We start from the raw sequence: 21736 nt of genomic DNA, 5'->3' as shown, positions 1-21736 counted from the left end.
TTTATATAGACCTTAGTGGTCCCTAATACTGTATTTGAAGTCTCTTTTATATAGACCTTAGTGGTCCCCTAATACTGTTTCTGAAGTCTCTTTCCCAAAATTCTGCCTTGGTGCAGAATTACAGAGAAGCAGAAAAAAAGGGAGGTAACCATGCCCCTTATGACCTCCTAAGGGGTACTATTCAAGATCGGCCCTCTGAGCTTTAATTTTGTCAAAGGCAGAGCAGCATACCCAGGGCTCGGTTTACACCATAACCATTTCTATTCACTGGGGGGCCATAGGCAGGCTGGGGGAAAACATATCATCCTGGAATTGTAATAAAAGTATTAATAAGTCAAATTACTCAATGCAGAAAAATCACGTTCACGATCAAAACCGTTTGTGTCATTCAACTAAGTGTTAAATGGTCTGATCATTTCAAATGAAGGCCTGTATGTACATTGTTAGGTGGTATATTTATAACAAAAATCATATTTCGTAAACTACATGTGTTTTGTCTGCACAAATCTTAATTTGTAGAGTAACTAAAGCTGTTAGATGAATGTAGTGGAGTAAAATATTTTTCCTCTGAAATGTAACGGTTTAGAAGAGGAAAGTGACATGAAAAGACCCAAGTATGTCAAATTTGTAGTTAAGTTCAGTACTTAGAGTAAGTGTACTGAGCCTCACCTTTAGGGGGAAATTGTTGAGGGAGGTGTTGTGGGTGCCGGTGCTGCAGCGAAAACGAAGCTGCTGCTCGTGAGCGGAGTCTGACGGTTCCGATCCCAGGCCGCCCGTCGAGACCTCGCGCCGCTGGTACGCCGTGCAGGTGATGCCGGTGAAGTGGGCTGGTCGAATGAAGTGGGCCTCCATCACGATGTTCCTAGACACCTGCACGTATCCAAATGGAAATGGTATTTTAGATTGATTTGTTTATAAGATTGTGTCCATGCACAGTTCAAGAAATTGATAGGATTTAAATGTTGCTTTTTAGATTTTCTGGACATCCCATCGTTTTGTTATGTTACGTAGGCAAAACCATTGTGAAAATCTAACTTAAAATATTCAACTGCCACACTGAAATATGATTGGATCAGAGGACTGTCACTATGCTGCCGGTTCTGCCAATCACTCCCTTTCCATTTGGTAAATAAATATCTACTTTAAACACACGTTGTATGGCAATTGTGTACTTTGTTGAAATTTTGAGGCCAGTTTAGAAGTAGAAACATAGTAAACTCGCTGTAGAGTGTTTTGCACTTTCTTTCTGTTTTATTCCTGTTCTGTTTTATTCGTTATCTAAAAACTGTGTATTGCATTGTTTGTGTTTTGTATTTGAATGGACAAATGGTTGAAAATAAAAGTAAGTGAAATTAATAATGAATGTGATTTTCTTCAGTAAAATAACATTGTGTTTTTCTATCTTATCCAATATTTCCTATTCTGACAAAATGCCCCCCCCAACTGATTATTGGTCCCCCCTGTGTCACCCCACTTAAAAGATCCTTGAATTGCCACTGGGGGTCCTAACTGCGTGTCAATCACTGCTCATGCACACGCATTCATTCTCCCTTTTGGGGGTGAGGGGTTTGGAGACCGGTTTGGGCTTTAGCAGAAAGAAAGGAGGGATGAGAAGTTGTTATTGTTAAATTTTTTGGGCTTCGACCTGGATGTCCTCATTAAAATGCAAATCAATTCATAACATTTTTGACATGCGTGTTTCTGGATTTTGTTGTTGTCATTCTGTCTCTCACTGTTACACAAATAAATCTACCATTAAAATTATAGACTGGTCAGTCGGAAAATGTACAAAATCTGCACGGGATCAAATACTTGTTCCCCTCACTGTAGTCCGTACCATGGAGAAGTCCTGGGCATGGCCGTGCAGCTGGGGCCAGGCCAATGTCTCCAGAGAGTAGACTATGGAGCTGCAGGCTCTCTTCTCTCTCTGGGCCAGAGCGAGGATCTGGTGGTCCACCTGCATCAGGTTACTGCCCATCTCAACCAACACCTTCGACAGCTAGAACAGACACACACACGGAAAGGACAATGACGTCTGTGGTCGCCGATGATTTCCCGAATCAATGTTGACTCCACAACCCTTGCAACAACAATTGTACAACCCTCAAACATTTTGTATAATTCACCAGGTTAATGTTTAATTTAAGATCTAACCCCAAAAGTCTGTTAAAGAACTTCACAAGACTAACATGACATTGAAAAGGCATCTATTAAAAGATCAATTTGGAGTATTTTATTAACCAAAATATCAAATCACTCAAACAAAGATCTTTTTTTTTAACCGGAGAAATTGAACTTTGACCTAGCTCTTATACCTGCACTTTACATAGCATACTTTTTTATCGTGCATTTTAGGCTTTTATATTAAGTGCTCCTGCACACTGCCTGCGTGGCGTGAGCGTGTCAGCTGCGTGGCGTGTCCGTTTTTATGTGGGCTCCCATGGTAACAGGTTAGAGCTCGCACACCGCCTGCGTGACACACACGTCTCAGGCGCGGCCCTTTCACACGACAAACAAGCGTGTTGGAAGCGTTTCCGGGTAAAATAGAATACGAAAAGAGGTTTATATGTCATTTTGACACAAATACATTTAATACATGACATTTTCATGTTTGAAAGTCTCCGGGTTTTGACGTCAATGCAGATATAAATGTAAAAAATAAATAATAACTATCGATTTTCAAATATTGCACCTGTCAATATAGAATGAAAATTCTGTAGTCTATTTTGCCGTCAATACTGCCGACGTTGTCTTTTCTCTTATCAAATCCGTACATATCTATGTTTAATATGAAGTGTACTAGTTCTTGAGTGGGGTCAATTTTGACAACTCTCTCCCCACATGTCAAACAAGGGTGATCCAATCACGTGACTCTTTTTTAGCAGCAGACACGTTTCTGTTGTGCAAAGAGATCACAGCTAACAATTTTTGGTTCCGAGAACGTACTGGGAACGTTCGTTTTTTGTTGGGGGAACGTTCCCTAAAGGTTAGGTTTAGTTAGGTTTTGTGTTGTGTTTTGGTTGCATAAGAAATTTGGTTTAACGTTCTGGGAACGTTACTTTTTGATTACATCAAACATTCTCAGAACGTTCTCAGAACGTTCCCCTAACATTTCCCTAACGTTGCAACCTTTAGATAACATTCCCCTAACGTTCCCCTAACGTTGCAACCTTTAGAAAACATTCCCCTAACGTTCCCCTAACGTTGCAACCTTTAGAGAACATTCCCCTAATGTTGCCCTAACGTTGCAACCTTTAGAAAACATTCCCCTAACGTTCCCCTAATGTTGCAACCTTTAGAGAACATTCCCCTAATGTTGCAACCTTTAGAGAACGTTCCCCTAACTTTGCAACCTTTAGAGAACGTTCCCCTGTTGTTCTTTTTTACATTCCCCTATCCACTTTACCATACCAATTTTATAATTACTTCAAACTTTCTGTGCATGAGCAGGAATTAATTATTATATATTAGCAGGAATTAATGAACAGGCAAGCTTGATGTCTTTTAAAACTTTAATATTCACTGTAAAAACGCCACGCAACTGACACTTAACTGACACGCAACAGAAACGCCATGCACACACCGCGCAGGCAGTGTGCAGGAGGCCTGAAAACAGCTGAAGATGTGAAGGGGGAGAAAGAGAGGGAATAGGAAAAGGACAGGGACGCACGCTGTACCAGGCGAGCCATCCCGGCACCCTCATAGAACACATTTTAGTAAATAATTTAATCTTTTTCACCTCTTGCAGCTGTCTGACATAATCCATGAACTTCTCCATCATTTGCGCCACATACAGCACATCCACGGAGTCGGTGAATCCGGCAGCCTCCAGGGTGTACGTGCGCACCTGATGTGCCACAGTGACAGCATTGGATTCATTGATGGGCCTCTGTGAAGGACAAATAGGACAATTGTCATGTCATGAAATCAGGGGCGGAGCCAGGCGTTGCACAGGAAATGTTCCCTTGGGAAGGTTTGTTTCTAGGGATGTAACAATACACTTAACACATGACTCAAATACCAATTTTCGGTTCATGATACCATTTTCTGAGGATTTCCTTCAATAGAATGAGCTGCAGACAAAATACTAAAAAAAAAACTCTCAAAAAGTTGAGATAAAATAATTTTAATCTCAACTTGTTGTTATCGTCCCACATTTATATAGATTTTTAACCAATGCACCATTACATCCCTATTTATTTCTCATATTTACAAAAGCTCTATTTTTCAAGCCACTTGAGATATTAAAATGCACAAAAATCTGAACATCATTTGGGAGAAATATGATAGTTGCCCAAAACAAAAAAACCTGTAGAGCGGACATCCCATGTTGGAATCTCTCTCTCTTAATCCTTCTGAAACCAGAACAAAAACCAGAACAAAAAACAACCAACCATGTTGAGGATGACTCATTTTTCACTCCTGCCACCTAAAAAGAGGCAAAAATTCACTATTTTTACGTTTGGCTACACAACCTATTATTGTTACGATGCTGGAGTAGAGTTCACAGGACGAATGCCGATATTTCGATATTTCTCCAGAAATAGAATTTTTGTTTCATGATTTGCAGCTCCAGTATATTATATATATATATATATATAAATCATGTATATATAGATTTATATAGTACAAGCCAAACGTTTTAACACACCTTCTCAATCAATCAGACCATTTACATTGTGGATTATCACTGAAGGCATCACAACTATAAATGAATACATGTGGAATTATGTACTTATAAAAAAAAGTGTGAAATAATTGAAAACATGTCTTATATTCTAGTTTCTTCAACTTATCCTCATCAGCAGAGGTGACTCTTGGTCTTCCTTTCCTGGGGCGGTCCTCATGTGAGCCAGTTTCGTTGTAGTGCTTGATGGTTTTTGCGACTGTACTTGGGGACACATTCAAAGTTAATGATGGCCTCGTTTCTCTTCTCTTAGCTGATTGGTTTTTGCCATAATATGAATTCTACCAGTCGTCCAATAGGCTGTATGCTGTGTATCAACCTGACTTCTGCACAACACAACTGATGGTCCCAACTCCATTAACAAGGCAAGAAATCCCACTAATTAACCCTGACAAGGCCCACCTGTGAAGTGAAAACCATTTCAGGGACTACCTCATGAAGCTCATTGAGAGAACACCAAGGGTTTACAACGCTATCAAAAAAGCAAAGGGTGGCTACTTTAAAGAAACTAGAACATGAGACATAGTTTCAGTTATTTCACACTTTGTTGTTGAGTACTTCCACATGTGTTCATTCATAGTTATGATGCCTTCATTGATAATCTACAATGTAAACAGTCAGGAAAATAAAGGAAACGCATCAACTGAGAAGGTGTGTTAAAACGTTTGGCCTGTACTGTATATACATAATCTTTTATGTCATTTTCTTCCCTCCACAACCATCTTGTTGCAACCTCATGGGGGGCCAGACTGAAGGTTAAAAACCACTGGCTTAAATATCCCTTTAGATAATAGTTACTTCAACATTCCTTAGGAGATTATTTTCTATAAGTATTTATGTTTGGTCATGGGTCCAAAGAAACCCAACAGAGAAGCTCTACTGGGAGAAATTTGATTTCCAGGGAAGCCATTTTCCTGGTTGGTGAAACACAAGAGTCCAATACTTTAAGAGGTAATAACCACTAATAAACCAGCAAGGTCTATCATATCAAAACATAATCTAGGAACATATAGAACTAGAATTCACCCACCCAAATGGTACATACTATGTGTGTTCAATTTTTTGGTCTTGGCCCGTGGGCTAAAAGAGTTTTAATCATTTCTTTCCTTTGGTATTTTATTTCATTTTTGCTTGCACATATCCTGTCTGGGTCTTCCTGTATTTAAACCATGTTTATCATGGTCTAAAAAGACACTGGAATTCTGTGCAATTTCATTACAGTGCAATATTTAATACTTAATCACTTAATCTCATTACTGTGCAATATTTATTACTCAGGACATTTGATTCAATAAACTATATTTTTGCATAATGTGTATACAAATCCTTTATCTTTTTAACTATTTTCTGTATGTATATAGTTGCTCTCAGGAACTGTGCACCACGTTCCCCCCTCTCTTTTTGTTCTTTTCTTCTTCTTCTGCACTATTTACATTTTTTATTTTTATATTTCGTGTTGACACTAGAAAAGGTTTGCTTCAATTACATTGCACAGGTTCTGCACTTGTATGTGTATAACGACAATAAATGCATTGTGTTCAATTCTATTCTAAAGCACTTTGTGACTTTTTCTGTAAAAGGTGTTATATCAAATACACTTATTATTATTCAGTGTTTACTGAACAGGAGCCATGTACAGTAGTAACCCCGAGAGAAAGAACCACTGACCAGTATGAAGGTATGCAGGACCCGAGTGATGCCATTAGTGTAGTGACAGTCTGTGTAGTCCCCCTCTTGCCAGGTTCCAGAACGATCACAGTATCGAGAGGCTTTTTTCTGCTCAATACCTCCCTCCACAGACAGGGAGGGGTTACGCAACTGCAGGCAGTACTGATGGGAGGTGATGCCCGCCAGAGTTCTGGGCCACCTGGGGATCCAAAACCAGAGAGGAGTGAGACGGCTGACTCTTTACGTATGAAATAATATTCATCCCATTTAACCATAACTGACCTGAACTCCCCACGGTTGTTGACAACTTTATCCTCTGGACAGGAGGAGGCGCTGTTCTCCAGCACCACTATTTCAACACTGCGAGAGGTATTGCCCCGCCCGGTGGAAACCACACACTCCCACTCTCCCCTGGCCTCCACATGTACGTTGGATAGAATAAGCTCACTGGAAAAGAGGGATAGAGACGGCTCACTAAAACACATTATCGCCACATGCTGTGACGTGTGTCTTAAACAATAAGTACATCAGATCACTCAAAATGTTCTTTGCACAAGAATTTAAAGGGTTATAAATATTAGAATATTACTAAAGAGGATTAGGGCCTGTGGGAAAAATGAATTTGACTTATGAGTTTAAAGTCAAAACTTTCACTTCAATCTTACGAGTCTGACCTTTATCTCACAATTCTGACGTTAAAGTTTATCTTACATCCTCATTCATAGTACATCTATTAACCTTATTGGTTGCGGAGGATTTTGACAGCTCATTGTATCATTATAAGTTTAAAGTCAGAATTTAATCTCACAAATAAAAAAAAATCTTCTATAGAACATATAAATTGGAATAGGCTGCCACATACTTTGAGTTTTTAAGTGTCTTAAAAATGAAGTTTATCTTTGATTAGGTTATAAACATTTGAATATTACGGAAAAAGATTAGGGCCATTGTGAAAAATGTATTTCAGTTTTATCTAAGAATAAAGTCAGAACTCTCACTTTAACCTCAGAGCTTGAATACCTTTTCCACTTGTGGCCCTAATCCTTTTACGTAGAATATAGAATAGAAAAAGCTCACTGGATATAGAGAGAGAGAGAGAGAGAGAGAGAGAGAGAATCTCAAAAATGTATTTAAGTTAAGATATGTTAGAATAAAGTCAGAACTCTCACCTTATTTCAGAATTCTGACACCAAACTCAAATTACATACATTTTTCACATAATGCCCTAATCTTCTTGCGTAGGATATATACTATATATAAATCACTGGATAAAGAGGATGGACACAGCTCATTATAACTCATTATAGCTATCATGTTCCAACGTGTGTCTCAAACATTAAGTACATCAGATCACTGAAAATTTTCTTTGCACAAGAATAAAAAAACATTAGAAACATTTGAGTATTACGGAACATTATTTGTGCCATAAGAATTCTCATTTTATTCTCAGAGTTCCGACTTTAATCTCACAAATCTGACTTTAAACTCAGAACTCAAATGCATTTTTCTTAAATAAATATGGCCCTAATCCTCTTCCGTAAAATATAGACTAGAATAACCTCACTGGAGAATAGATACAGAGAGCTCATTACAACACAGTATGGCCACTTTGTTCCAACGTACAGCATGTCTTAACCCTTGTGTTGTCCTGGGGTCAAATTTGACCCATTTCCAAGTTTTTTGTTTTTTTAACATCAGAAAAATGGGAGGTCGAAAATGTCAAACAAGGTGACAAAACATTGGGGGGAAAGTGACAAAAACTACAGAAAAAAACTACTGGAAGTAAGTGTCAAAAACGTTTGAAAAATCTGCTAAAATGTTGAAAAAGTGACAAAACGTCAACAATGGGACAAAGACATTGAGGGAAAAAAAAATGTAAAAATGTTGAAAAAAAAAGTAATACTTTTTGAATAACAATAATAACAATAATTTCATCAGATCACTCAAATTGTTCTTTGCCCGAGAATTAAAAAATACATTTAATACATTCGACAATAGACAGCCTCTTTGGAGGACAAAAGAGAGCAGTCGGACATTTTGTGTACCTGGTGATGAAGGTGCAGTCGTGCAGCACGCTGTTCTCCAGCTGGACGCCCATCTTTGGGTCAGAGGTCACCAGCTGACCATTGTGACGCCAGTGTAAGGTGGTGATCTTGTCCACCAAGGCGGCGGTGCAGTGGAAGGGCAGCCGGTCGCCTTTGAAGACCACCTGCCGCTGGGACGGCAGCAGCGACAGGGTGTGCAGCTCCAGAGGACCGTCTAAACAACAACGCAGCCGTTACATGTTGTGTAACCGCTACGTTACTCCGTAGCAGAACTAATTCAGAGTGTCTGACACACAATGCAATAACACTGGCTTAAAATGTGTGCAATACTCCACTGCTAACATTATTATTATTATTATTATTATTGTTATTGTTATTACTGTTCACCATTACAACTCCTTTATTATGTAATTACAGTACTGTATCACAAAATTGCTTTACTATGCAAATACAGTACATATCCACACTCCTTATATTTATGTGTGTTTCTACTTTCATAATTATACACTTTGTGCAACTGTAACACAGAATTTCCCTTTGGGGATCAATAAAGTATTTCTGATTCTGATTCTGACGGCTGTGACATCTCCAGTTATATCCTATAGATTTCACAGTAACACTACTGTATATGATTTTTACAGTAGAATGCTGTAAAGTTACATTACAACCTTGTCGCCATGACAAAATCACAGTAGTCAAAGCATTTCTGTAAAAAAATACATAGCCACTATAGTACTGTAAATAGTAAAGTAAATTACTGTATTCTTACTTTTTATCTTGTATTTTACAGTGAAGACATACATAGTGTAAATGGAAGTACGGTACCTTTGCTGTAAGAAATAATTCACAGTAACTTGCTGGCCAATTGTTGCCCGTAAGTTACTATAATTTTTACGTTAAATTTGTTACAGTGTACTCTCTCATTACTCAACCTCAGCTAAATGTTTCCACGGAAGCCATTATGAGTGTGCTCCAGATCGGATGCAGACATCAGCAACCCACAGGATTACACACAGCTCACTGATGCTTTTAGAAATATCTTCCTGGGATTGATCGCTTTTACTCTCTGGTGTAGTAATGCTTATGAGTGCCATTCCCAAGCCGACGATCTCTGAAACCAAGCGGTGAACTGCCTCATTTATATTCCTCATTCTAGCCAGGCTCTCACCACAGCTCAGCTGGCTTTCCCTTAGTCCACGCAGGGGCTTTCCCTTCAGGCTCCTCGGATAGGCACACAGGGTTTCGTCCCCCAACCGGGCTGAACTGCTGCGAAAGAATCCCGGGACCCAACGTAACCCGCAGTCACACGACAGGTAGTCTGAGTTGAAGTTCCTAGACAGAGAAGTGATGGTCATTTGTCGTACATTTCACTCTATCTGCCTCAGATACTGTGTTATCGTGTTATAACTCTAGTTGCTCATTATGGGATCGACATATCAGACCAGACTTATTCTGGGTCAACAGAAGTACATGTTGTACATCCTGTCTGAGATCCTTTGTCCCTTACCTTCGGCTCTCAGTGTGTTTCTTAAAATCCCTTAGCTACAAGAAGCAACAACAACCTTCAAGTGTGCAAGCTATATGCTGAAAATGGAAGGTTTTGAAGTAAAGTGGATTATGCCCCATGGTAGGCCTGGTTGGGTTCTTTCGGGGAATGACTGTAAAGATTTATGAGGAATATGTTTATGGCATTTCCTCTCTAACTGGGACTGATTGGTGGGATTGCTGTGGATGAAGTACACATGGAGATGGTAAGAGCTAACAAGGTTTAACCATGTATCAGTTGTGATTTGGAGCTCAGGTTGTTGTATTGTGACTTAATTTAATATTGTATGTGGTTTAAAAAAAAATCTTTATTCATATATATCACATACAGTCTAATCAAATTCAATTAACGCATCCGACCCATAAGCATTAAGAGCAGTGGACAAGGCATCAACGGAGGCTTGAGCACCTGCACTCTTTCTTCCTTGAGAGAAAGTGCCCTTTTCTGTTATATATAACATATATATAATACATATATATATACATAAATATATATATATATATACTGTATATATTCCGTTTTTTCCGATCAGTATTTTTTTAAATAAATTAATATATTCCCATCTGCGCACAGCTTTACTGTCCAACTCAATAATTTCATGAATAAAAAATATCTGGTCGGAGATTAGACTTTGTTGAGTTCCGATTAAAATAAATTGTAAGGAAGTCAGAGTTGTGTTAACATATTTAATGTTTAAAAAAAAAAATCTATTTTTCACTTTTCTGTGCACGTCCCTGCAGTGGACAACTATATATACAGCATGCGGGGAGCAACTCTGGGTTCAGAGTCTTGCTCAGGGACCCTTTGACATGCAGCAAGCGGAGCCTGGGATCAAACCACCAGTCTTGTGGTTGAGGAGCGGCCTCAACCCCAACAACCTTACTCCACGGCGCTGTGGAGTGAGTTCTGGCAACGCGAGACTATTCCAGGCTTGATGCATATTTGTTACGTGACACTCACCCCAACAGTATATAAATATTACAGATTTATTGTTTTCACTCTGAAATCAATTGACTGTTTTATGGAAGAACTGGCAGCACAACAATCAAGGAAAGGTCGGTCTGCAACCATTTCAGATCTGAAATGTTTGCGGACAGACTTATGGTCTGATTTGCGGTTGCCTAGGTTGAAATGAAAATATCCAAATTCAAATAAATACATGTCAAATAAATCCTCATTGCTTATTTGTGTTTTTCTACAGGCTGGAAGACGTTGTAAAAGCAAACCCTAGCCAAATAAATATGAACTAAAAATAAACCTTGTTTGTCTACAGTATTAATTGTTTTATTCATATATGGAATGGTATGCTGGGAGAGTGCAGGCAGCGTCTAATACTCACACCAGCTTGAGGGACGGCAGATCCTGAAACACTCCAGGATCCATGGTCGATATGATGTTGCCAGAGAGGTTCCTAGCAGTACACGAGATACAGATGAAGTCAACCGCATAGACTCCCCACAATGCAGAAAGAACAATATATATTTTTTTGTCTCTCTTACAGTTTAGTGAGATTGCTCAACCCCTGGAACATGTCTGCAGTCAGGCAGCCAATGCGGTTGTTGGAAAGGTCGCTATAAGTGTAAAAAGACAAAGGAATGTATTGGTTATTTTTGAAACAGGGGGACTCGTCACAGACGGTGATATCTTGACTCTTTCAACGCCCATGTTTGTTTTGTGATATCAGATCAAACACTTCTTTCTGTAGAGCTGCAAATATCTTTTGGAAAGTTACAAACTCCAACACAAAACTTTAGTTAAATGCTTGAAGCATTTGCTTAAAGCCTGATATTATTGAATGTCCGTTACATTCAAGCTATTGCCAAATGAGTTGCATCCATCCATCCATCCATCCATCCATCCATCTTCGCCCGCGGGGGGCTCCAGCAGGGGACCCCAAACTTCCCTTTCCCGAGCCACATTAAACCAGCTCAGACTGGAGGATGCCGAGGCGTTTCCAGGCCAGGTTGGAGATATAATCCCTCCACCTATAATCCCTCCACCTAGTCCTGGGTCTTCCCAGAGGCCACCTCCCAGCTGGAAGTGCATGGAAAACCTCCCTAGGGAGGCGCCCGGCAGATATCCTTATCAGATGCCCAAAAGATGCCAAATGAGTTGCTCCAAAGCTAATTAAGACCATCAGCTCCACACAACTCTCTCTGGATTTGGCAGTGTGAGTATGTTCAGAAAATGGAGGCGTCCGGCTTTCGCATGCACAAACTCGAATAAAGATAATTACCTTTACAAAGAAGAAAACATCAGGCGAAGCGTAGGGTCCGGCATAGATGCGGAGTGGTCTGCAGGGTTACGCCGTCGTTTTGACACAGAAGCATGAAACGGCCTTGAGTTAAGCATCTAAATTAGCATGCCCACAGTCCCTGCCACTTTCCCTTATCTCTGCTCCATGGGGCCCCTGTAGAGGTTTATCACTAATGGGGTAAAATCAGGGCCCCTGTTCTGAGTGTGATGTATAACCAGCGCCATAGAGGGATCTGCTCTGTTGCACCTCTGACACTACCCAGCCGAGAGCTGTCCAGAGCATATGTTTATCTCCCCCTGTTTGTTTTGAGAAGCCCCAGACCTCGCAGGGAAAACACAAGTAGGGGGAGGAGGGAGTGGGGGGAGGTGGTGGGAGGAGAGAGTGGGAGGAGAGAGTGGGAGGAGGGAGTGGGAGGAGAGAGTGGGAGTCACGCGGCGCAGCACAAACGACTGGTTCCGCCAACCCAGGCCGCAACCAAAACCTCGGTGTCCAAAGACACAATGAGTGAGCAGTGAGTGGTTGCAGCCGCCCTGTCACATCCAATGATGTGTGAGGAGCCTCTCTGCGTGGTCCTGAGGTTTCCACGGGGGGGGAAGCGGGACACCAGAAATGACATCGCAGGGACAGCGTCAAGATCGGTCAACACTCAGTGAATCAGGCCTTTATAGTGTTTTTATTTCTAGTTATTTCTTAAATATTAACTCTTGTGAAACTCTTTGTGATGGAGATGTTCCAATCAGTATAGGAAAAAGCCTCTGATACCGCCTATAATGTTGGTATAAGTATCGGTAAGAGTTTATGTACCAATGCAATACTTTGTAATTTAGCCCAGAAGAAAATCTACTTTAAAATAGTTTATTTATGTGTTTTTTTCTGTTGTCAAACTAGAGATACTAGAGAATAAAAGAAAGTTCTATGGCATTCATTGTTTGTTCATGTTTCACAAAAAGTTTAACCTGAGCTAAGTTTTTAGCCCGACCGATATACAGTATCGGCGGGCCGACCAATATTAGGCATTTCCCAACATATCGGTAATGGCATTTATAATGGCCGATTTAAAATAAATAAATAAAAACAATATTTTTTTTTTTAATATTTATTCATCAGAATCATCCATAATGACAAATACATTTTGGTCAAAGGACTTTAAGTTTCATATTTTAAGTTTGTATTTTTATAGATTTTATTTATCAGACCTTAATATATGTTGATGTTCCTCTGTTCTGTACACATTATCATCATACTATTTTAGTGAGATCTCATAAATAACTACAAATAACTAATGTTTGGGAAATCTGTTTGTTTTATAACGTGTATCTGGATTTCTTTTTTAAGAATATATATCGGCCGATATATCGGCATGTTGGTTTTTTAAATAACTTAATACAAATATTTGTATCAGTGCCTTAAAAATCCTTTATCAGTCGGGCTCTAGCTAAGATAGAAATCATGTCACATCCATACAGGGTTAGTAGTATGCAGCTGTTAAAACATAATAAAATATGTAACCCACTGGGATCAGATCAGTACCTGGTATCGGCATTGGGGAGGAAACTGATTTAGGGCCATCTCTACTTTGTGACCTTGTTCTGTAAAAGGTGCTATTTTAAACAAACCTATTTTCTGGCAGAAATTGAAAATGCAAGGAATCTATTCCATTTGAAATCTGCAGTCCATTCACATTTTTGAGGGGTTTGAGATGCTCAAAAACTCACAAAACTTTGACACACATGTCAGACCTGGCGAAAAAGGCAAAGTTCTGCAGTGATTTGGCTCAGACGTGGTCAGTGGGCTCCATAGCGCCCACCAATGCACGCCATGGTTCCAACAAAGTTCCTCTGACGTTCACCAAATTTAATGGGAACACTGATCTCATCTTTAGGGCCGGGATTATATTTTTTTTCTCAAATTGTTTTGCCTGACAGGAAATCAGCTTTGATTTTGTGCGTTAATTTTCATTTCACAATGTCGCATGTTTAAGGGCTTTAGGATGCACAAAAACACTCAAAACTTTGCAGGCATATTCAAAATAGTAATTATTTTGATGTGGGCTTGGTGGTTCTATAGCGCCACCTAATTAGAATTGACACCAGAAGTTTAACATAACGCATGACATCCGCCATGAGAAACAAACAATTGAATGATGATTCCTATTGATATGTTTGGTGCTCTAAACCCTGAATGGAATGCAAATCATGTTAATGTCTACTTACAGTTTCCGAAGCTCAGACAGGCCCTGGAAGGCTCCAGACATGATGGTGCTTATTAGGTTGTGCTTGAGGTCCCTGAGGAGAGAGAAAATATTATGTGGATGAGAAAATGCACACAGGGATAATGTTGACATTGTCTTAAATGAAAAGTTGCACATTTCTGTTCCTCTTGCCGACAGTTACATGAGAATATAAGGACCCCACTTACGTCTGTACCTGGAGTCAGCAACTTAGCTTAGCTTAGCACAAAAACTAGGAACTGGGGTAAACTGCTAGCCTTGCCCTGTTCAAAGCTAACAAAATCTGCTTACCGCATTCAGTTCACTAATGCAAAAACTGAAATTTAAAAAACAACTATTCACCATTTTCGTTACATTTGTACAGAGCCAGGCTAGCTGTTTCTACCTGTTCATGTCTTTATGCTAAGCTAGGCTAAACCAGCTGTAGTTCCACACTTAACGGACAGACGAGAGTGGTATCAATCTTCTCATGTCATCTAACTCTTGGCAATTCAATTTTATTTATAGTGTCAAATTATAACAGAAGTTACCTCATGACACTTTACAGATAGAGTAGGTCTAGACCACACTCTATAATTTATAGAAACAATTCCCCAAAGAGCATGCATTTGGTGCAACAGTAGCAAGGAAAACCTCCGGGTAGATGGCATTGCTCTTGGTCGGCGGTCATCTGCAGCGACCAGTTGGGGAGAGGGGCAGAAAGAAACATATTTGCCAAGATGTTGAACTATTCCTTTAACACAGAGACTGCAAGAAGAGAATGCTTCTTTAACTTTCAAATGAAGGGGAGTGGAGGCACATTTCCTAAATGTCCTGTCAGTGAGACACAGCAGGGGATTTCTGCACACAGATAGGAAATCTTATCCCATCAGCCACCTGGGCTTGGGGTTAGCAAGATGCAGATGCTTGACCCAATAAAATATTAGTAGAATTTTCGTTTTTCTGCCCGTTTCAAAATGACTGTTCCCTTGATAAAGTTGGCCATTGCAAACCATAAATATTCATTATTTGAACTGCCTTTGAAGATCAAGTATCATACTATCCGCTGAACTTTTCTCCACCCTCTTCCCATTCTGCACCCACACCCATGTGTTTAAACACTCAGCCAGATGCGCCTGTCCATCAGATAACCCGCATTAGATTTGAACTCCAAGACATTTTTTTTATTGGCCAGGTGGGAAGAGGAAGGTTAGAGCAGGTCAAAAGAGACGGTTGGCTATCGACAGGACACAGCCGCTGTGTGGTGGAATGCGATCCATGCTCATTCAGCCTGAAAAATGCCTGCTCCCATTGGACACATGGTCACAGAAGAGGATTTCCTTCCAGGAGCTCAGAAGCATCAATGCTGTGGCTGCATTTTTGTCTAATTCATTTCTACCCAAGATGCCACTGTGGTAGGCAAACCTCACAGGACTTTCTGGCCCTTTTTTCCCACCAAAATGATCTGTCATCGCTGTTCTCGACCACACTGCCTCACACCATGCACGACCTCAGGCATCTCTAAACCATTGTCTTGTCCGCTTTCCAGGAGATGAGCTATTTTCATCAAACTACGGGCAGGAAAATTGTTTTAGAAAATGACTTCCAGTAACGAATTACACCGCACGGTGCGGTATGGCTTGGATAGAGTCAGAGATCAGGGGTTTTGCTGTTGCTGTTGCTGTTGCTGTTGCAACACTCTTACAGAGTCATCATCGCTCATATATGGATTACAGATGGGAGACAGGTTATAATGATGGAGCAAAAGCTATCTGGCCTTGCACCGAAAGGCTGAGGTCTGTTGTGTTTGTCTCAAAGCAGACAGCCTCGGAGAGCTCAGCCCAGCTCTTTGAGTGCATGCCAGCTGGTCACTTTGAAACAACTTCACAGCTTTTATAAAAGAAAAGGGTAGAGACGTTTTCACCTCTATGACTCTGACCAAGTAGTAAAATGTTTTCTCCAATCAAATCAACGACGAGTGTGTGTTTGACACGAAACAAGAATACTCTCCAGTATGTGTGTGCGGGCCTTGCTGGCCTGTCACAATGTGTGTGCTAATCTTTGTGTCCTGTCTGAATGTGTTTCTGCATGTCAATAACTGTGTAGCATTTGTTGGACCAGAGAACAATACTGGTGTTTCCAGTCTGTGTGTCCCGGGGCTCATTAGCGCGGCGATGAAAGACGAGGCACTGCCCACTATTTCCTCTCTCTGATGAACATCTCTCCCCTCCCTGTCTGGGCTTTTCACACTCCCACACACACTCCCACACATGTGCTGTGCAACATTAACTTCCATGTTTATTGTAATGGTTTTGAGACAATCCTACAAGTAAGCAAGAACACCAAATCCTGATTAGGTTACTAGATGACTCTAGCTTTGCCAGACCTTCCTCCACGGTGCTGCGGTGGATGGTCTGGCTAGTACACGCACCATTCCTGGATGGAAGAAAAATGCTTTTTAATCGTTTTCTTTTTTGTGGCATGTTTTTTCTTGTCATTTTATCTGTTGTACATGGTGACATCCTCCTCAAACGCAGTCATAGAAGTTATTTTATGACCAACTTCATGTTATATAAAGGTCCCATATCATGCTCACTTTCAGGTTCATACTTGTATTTTGGGTTTCTTTTAGAACATTTCATGCTTTAATGTTATAAAAAAAGTTTAAAAAAAAGAAGCAAAGTAGATCTAAATTTCAATTAAATGACCTTACAAAATAAAGGCTATGATAATTGTAAACATCATTACAACACAAAGGGAAAATGGTCTTGCGGCACATCCGTAATTTACACTATTGTACAACACAATAAATAGAACACATTGTGTAGTTGTGTGGTTTTAAAGCACCTTGAACTTTCTGATGATAAACCTTTTGCCCAGTTTGAGAGAGAGAGAGCGAGAGAGTATCAGCAGGCCACTACTTCTGATACACTCTCTTATCACCAAGCTGGGGAATGTGGAGGAGCTCACCAAAGTCAACAGGACTTGAAGCTTAGCCCCACACCATAATCCAGGCTAAATCTGAGCTGCAGCCCCTTGCCCACACACTCCCGTTTATTTCCAACCTTCTTTCAGACCTACAGTACAGTAGCTCCAGCAGGCCACACACTCGGGCGATGACTTGTCTGTGTGCCCTCTGGAGTAGACAGCGCCCTCCCTGACAACAACTTCACAGCTCAGTGGCCTCGACACCGATGACAACAGCTGTCGCCAAGCAAGAGGATAATAGCTGACAAGAAAGTTCAAAAGCCTCAGGCTTTGCTAAGCATGAAAATATCAAAGTCGAAAGGCTAGATGTTGCAAAAAGGTTCAAAGTATTTATTACTTTTTCATTATCTAGAGTAGCAGCATAACGTTTTTCAAAAAGCTACATGGTTGGTGTTGACACGTTATCGTCCCTCTTTGAGTTATGCTTTGTGACCTCGGGAGTGCAGTGCTTTATCCCTTTCGCCACATGCGGCCGGCCTTGTGTGATGGGGTTGTGACAGACTCCAGCTCACTATCAGCCCAGAAGAAGCCCATTGCCTGCTGCCGTTAGGCCTAACACCAGAGGCTGCCATTAAGAACGTCTCTTCCTGATCAATGGGGCCGGTCCTCTGCCATTCTGAAGAGTCATTTCTCTCCGGGTCTATGGGATGAGCACCTGGGCCCCATGCAAGGCTGGAGAGGAGCGACGTGCTTGTAGGCCAGCCAGAGGGTAATAATGAAGACAGGGTCTGTGAAGCGCTCCAGACGTGGAGTGCTCCATTATCAGGAGCACAGCAACAGGGACTGGAGTGCTCTGCAGACATTGTTTAGGCCCCTGGCCCCGAAGGGAGTAGGGAAAATGACTGAAGCCAGGGAATGGCCACTCATTATCGCCAGACTGGAATCAAGAATTTCCTGTTTCTGGCGTTTCTAATGGAACCGAGATACAGAACTCATCAAAGGGAATGCTGCAGTGAAACCACAGAATCTGAAACAAACATATGAAACAATCAACTAAAAAATCAAATATGTTGAGTTAATACAGGGATATGTATTATCATATTGCGACTGGTAAGGGGGAAGAGAGGGAAGGGAAGAGATGTTTTTATTGAATTATTTGTTTTGTTTTGGCTTATCTTTCCCCACATTAATAATTTAAGGGACTTTTACTGTGCTTACTGCATCAAAGGTGTCCGGAATATAGGGAGTCTACATTAATGTATTATATTATATGTGCTACATGTTAATTATACGTATATTTCCTTCTTGCTCCTTCTCATTCAAGACTTGGTATTTTGTGTTTGCATTTGGTTGTTTATGGACTAAACTTAAATCAATGACAAAAAATGGAAATATGTGATAAAACAGGGACAGTTTCTGTCCTTTAATCGTATTTATATGTTGTCGCAACTAAGCAACTGCCTGAAGACAGAAACAAACATGTCTCTGGATGGATTAAGCTTTGTTGGAACAAAATGCAAGAGGGGGGTAACTGGCACCTTGGTTCCTGACAGAGGTCGGTAGAGCCCATTTTTGTGTTGCGTGTCATTTCCTGTCTGGTTGGCGTCTCAAGCAGAGGCCCTTGCTCGTTTATTTTTACAGTTTCCTTTTTCTCCTTTTTTTTTTTTTACTAGCTAGCTTTCCCCTGTAGGGAGGGGCAGGTGGGTTAGGGGATTCAGTGCAGAGCAAAATCGGCCCCTGTGTTTGGCCCCGCAGACCCCCCCTCCCTACTCCTCAACACACTTGCTCACAATGGGGGCTCTGTAACACAGGCCCCAAACGTACTCCTGCCTTCCCCCCAAAACAGGAAACCGGGACCTGGCGAGCTCTTGTTTTTCTACTAATTTCCTGCTTTGCTGCCCCTTCCCCAGATTATTTTCTTTATTTTTTTCCCCCCGGTTCCTCCCAGATTGGATACCTAATCAACTTTATTGTTTCTGTGTTCATTTGGAAACTGATTTCAGTACAGTAAAGGAGCAAATGCAGATTACTACATTCATAAAACTGCTGTCATTTGATTTGCAATTGGACACATCCTTAAGCTATTTCCTGTCAAACCTGGACAGTCCCCTCCCCCCCCGATCACCCACTGCCATTAACAAATAAGACCCACAGCTCTTCTCCTCAATGACAGTCACAAAAACCGTAGCTCCAACTGCACAGAAATAGTAAAATACACTTATATTTGAAGGAAGGAAGACTCTGGAGCCCCTGACTGCTATTGACAACAGTCCTGGCCTTTGGAGCGGCGGCGAGAAGGGGGCGATGCCCGCGTTGATTTTCATGAGATCTACCAGCGTGCACAGCAGTCAGAAACAATGAACGTCTAGTTTTAATGGGACATACAGTAGATTGTATCATTTTTCAGATTAGTGATGATGCAAAATCAAAGTTTCTCACGGTCAGAGGTCAGGAAAGAAAAGGCGGTAAAATGCTAATATGTGTCTGTTTTTCTACTTACTGATTTGGTCAAATATACGCTCTAAAGACCCCTCAAATTCTCATTCAACAGCTTTACTGACAAGTTAATAGACTTAGAGTTGAAACAATGTACACACTATGACTGGGAAGGAAACAAGAACAGACGCCTTTCATTCAAATTATCAATGAGAAGGGAAAGGCTCATGTCCGTGAGTGAATTTTCAGCCAGTAGGTGGACTACAGCATGTCGGGAATGGATAAGGGGGGCGGCGAGAGACCCAGTGAGCTGGGAGAGGGGAGATGCAAAAATAAAGCAGTAAAAGGAACACAAACGGAAGTGGGGGGAAGTAAGTCCAGGGAAAGCTGGAGTTCCTCTGGAGGAAAATGCCATTGAAACCATATCAAGTTTGCCGAATGAGTGTGTGAGAGAGAGTTACTGGCGTATAAAGCGTCTGATTTGGTAATGGGCTTATGAGGGGGCTCGCTCGCTGTTTCAATAAACCCCCAGAGCCATATCTGAGCTAGGCTTGCAATACAAACACACCCCGTTCCTTCAGTTTATCTGAAAGACACATCTGGAGTCTATCAACTCCAGCAGAACCCCCCCCTTTCTGTTTCCACTCTCCAGCACGCTTAACCCCTTCCTCACCCGCTCCACCCCTTAATGTCATGCACTCTCATCAGGGGGACTGTTGCCTAAGCGGAGGCCACTCAATGGCGTGTGCGAGCAAATATACCAACAACATTTTTAATTTTTAATATAAATTCTTTCGCTGCGAGGGAGAAATGAGACTCTCATGTGCCACCTCCACAACTGGCCTTAGCTCTCTTCAGAATTGTGGGCTGGTACAATCTGAACCTTGTCTTACCCACACTGGTCTAGACAGAAGGGCTCCGTGCCACACATTCTCCACTGTTTTTACATACTATAGCGCTGCCCACCTCTGCTTTTCTCCCCACTCTTTACGATAATTTGCTTAGCCTGTGCGGAAATAATGTTAATCTCCCGCTAAGAAAAAACAACTTCAGATTTATACGAGACAACCTGCAGAAGTGTGCTTTTCTTCTCTCTCCTCCTCTCACTCTCGCTCTCTCTCTCTCTCTCTACAGCCACCATACCATCTTTAGCCATCTCGGCTCCACTTCCTCTGTGTCAGATGGTAAAGTTGTTTAAGTTGGACTACTTCCTAACCCCAGCTGCTCAGAATGGCAGAGGCGATTTCAGGGTTGGTTTCAGAGAGGCTCATGCAAAGACTGAGTGGCCACTTTCCACTTTTTACAAAACAGATCCCATCAAGTCTCTTTCCCGTACTTCCCAATCTCAGTTTAGTATACTCTTCTGAGGGTCCACAGTTTGGACTACTCTGCCTTTAAATTTTCTTTAATTCAGTTTAAAAGAGCCCTGAGATTACTTCCTTCAACAAACCTTTATTTTCTGTAAATTGTGTGTACTCTCATGAATCCGTGTTCTTTATGTGTGTGTAGCATCATTAATAGATGCACACAAATTGTGTAGAGATTACACAATACACATACACAACGGGATAGTTTTCCTGTAATATTCTGCCTGGAGAATGTCACTTTCCAGGCCACTGGTGAGTTTTTTAGGTAATTCTCTTTCACATTTACCTTGCATATTGTTACGGGGAGTATGAGGATTGGACCCAAATGCAGAGAGGAGGAGGCAGGCAGGAGTAGGAACACAAACGGTTTTATTGTCCAAAACACAACGTAAGCCTCGATGGAACGAACATCCAGAATCCAAGGAGGAAAAGGTAAATATCCAAAAACAAACAATGACCAGGGTCAGGGAACAGGAACGAAATCAGGAACACTGCAACAAGGTGACGTGGAGACAGGTGAACAACCAGAATGATCCGACAAGAGACAAAGGAAACACTGGGGTTAAATACAAGAGGTAACGAGGCAATGGGGA

General features: G+C 41.1%; 1 protein-coding gene across 1 annotated transcript in view; it reads right to left on the bottom strand.

Moving 5' to 3' along the window:
* adgra2 (adhesion G protein-coupled receptor A2) overlaps positions 1 to 21736 on the bottom strand; it is a 60725-nt gene that overhangs the window by 8270 nt on the left and 30719 nt on the right. Inside the window, exons 3-12 of the mRNA XM_034870844.1 lie at positions 14417 to 14488; positions 11446 to 11517; positions 11286 to 11357; positions 9569 to 9732; positions 8401 to 8614; positions 6638 to 6802; positions 6356 to 6554; positions 3740 to 3889; positions 1838 to 1999; positions 670 to 870 (exon numbers count right to left, since the gene is read on the bottom strand). Of these exons, the coding sequence (XP_034726735.1) occupies positions 670 to 870; positions 1838 to 1999; positions 3740 to 3889; positions 6356 to 6554; positions 6638 to 6802; positions 8401 to 8614; positions 9569 to 9732; positions 11286 to 11357; positions 11446 to 11517; positions 14417 to 14488 (1471 nt within the window). The remainder of the gene's footprint in view (positions 1 to 669; positions 871 to 1837; positions 2000 to 3739; positions 3890 to 6355; positions 6555 to 6637; positions 6803 to 8400; positions 8615 to 9568; positions 9733 to 11285; positions 11358 to 11445; positions 11518 to 14416; positions 14489 to 21736) is intronic.

The sequence above is a fragment of the Etheostoma cragini genome, chromosome 5, assembly GCF_013103735.1.
Source record: "Etheostoma cragini isolate CJK2018 chromosome 5, CSU_Ecrag_1.0, whole genome shotgun sequence".
Lineage (NCBI taxonomy): Eukaryota > Metazoa > Chordata > Actinopteri > Perciformes > Percidae > Etheostoma > Etheostoma cragini.
This window is presented reverse-complemented; position numbering and strand designations above follow the sequence as displayed.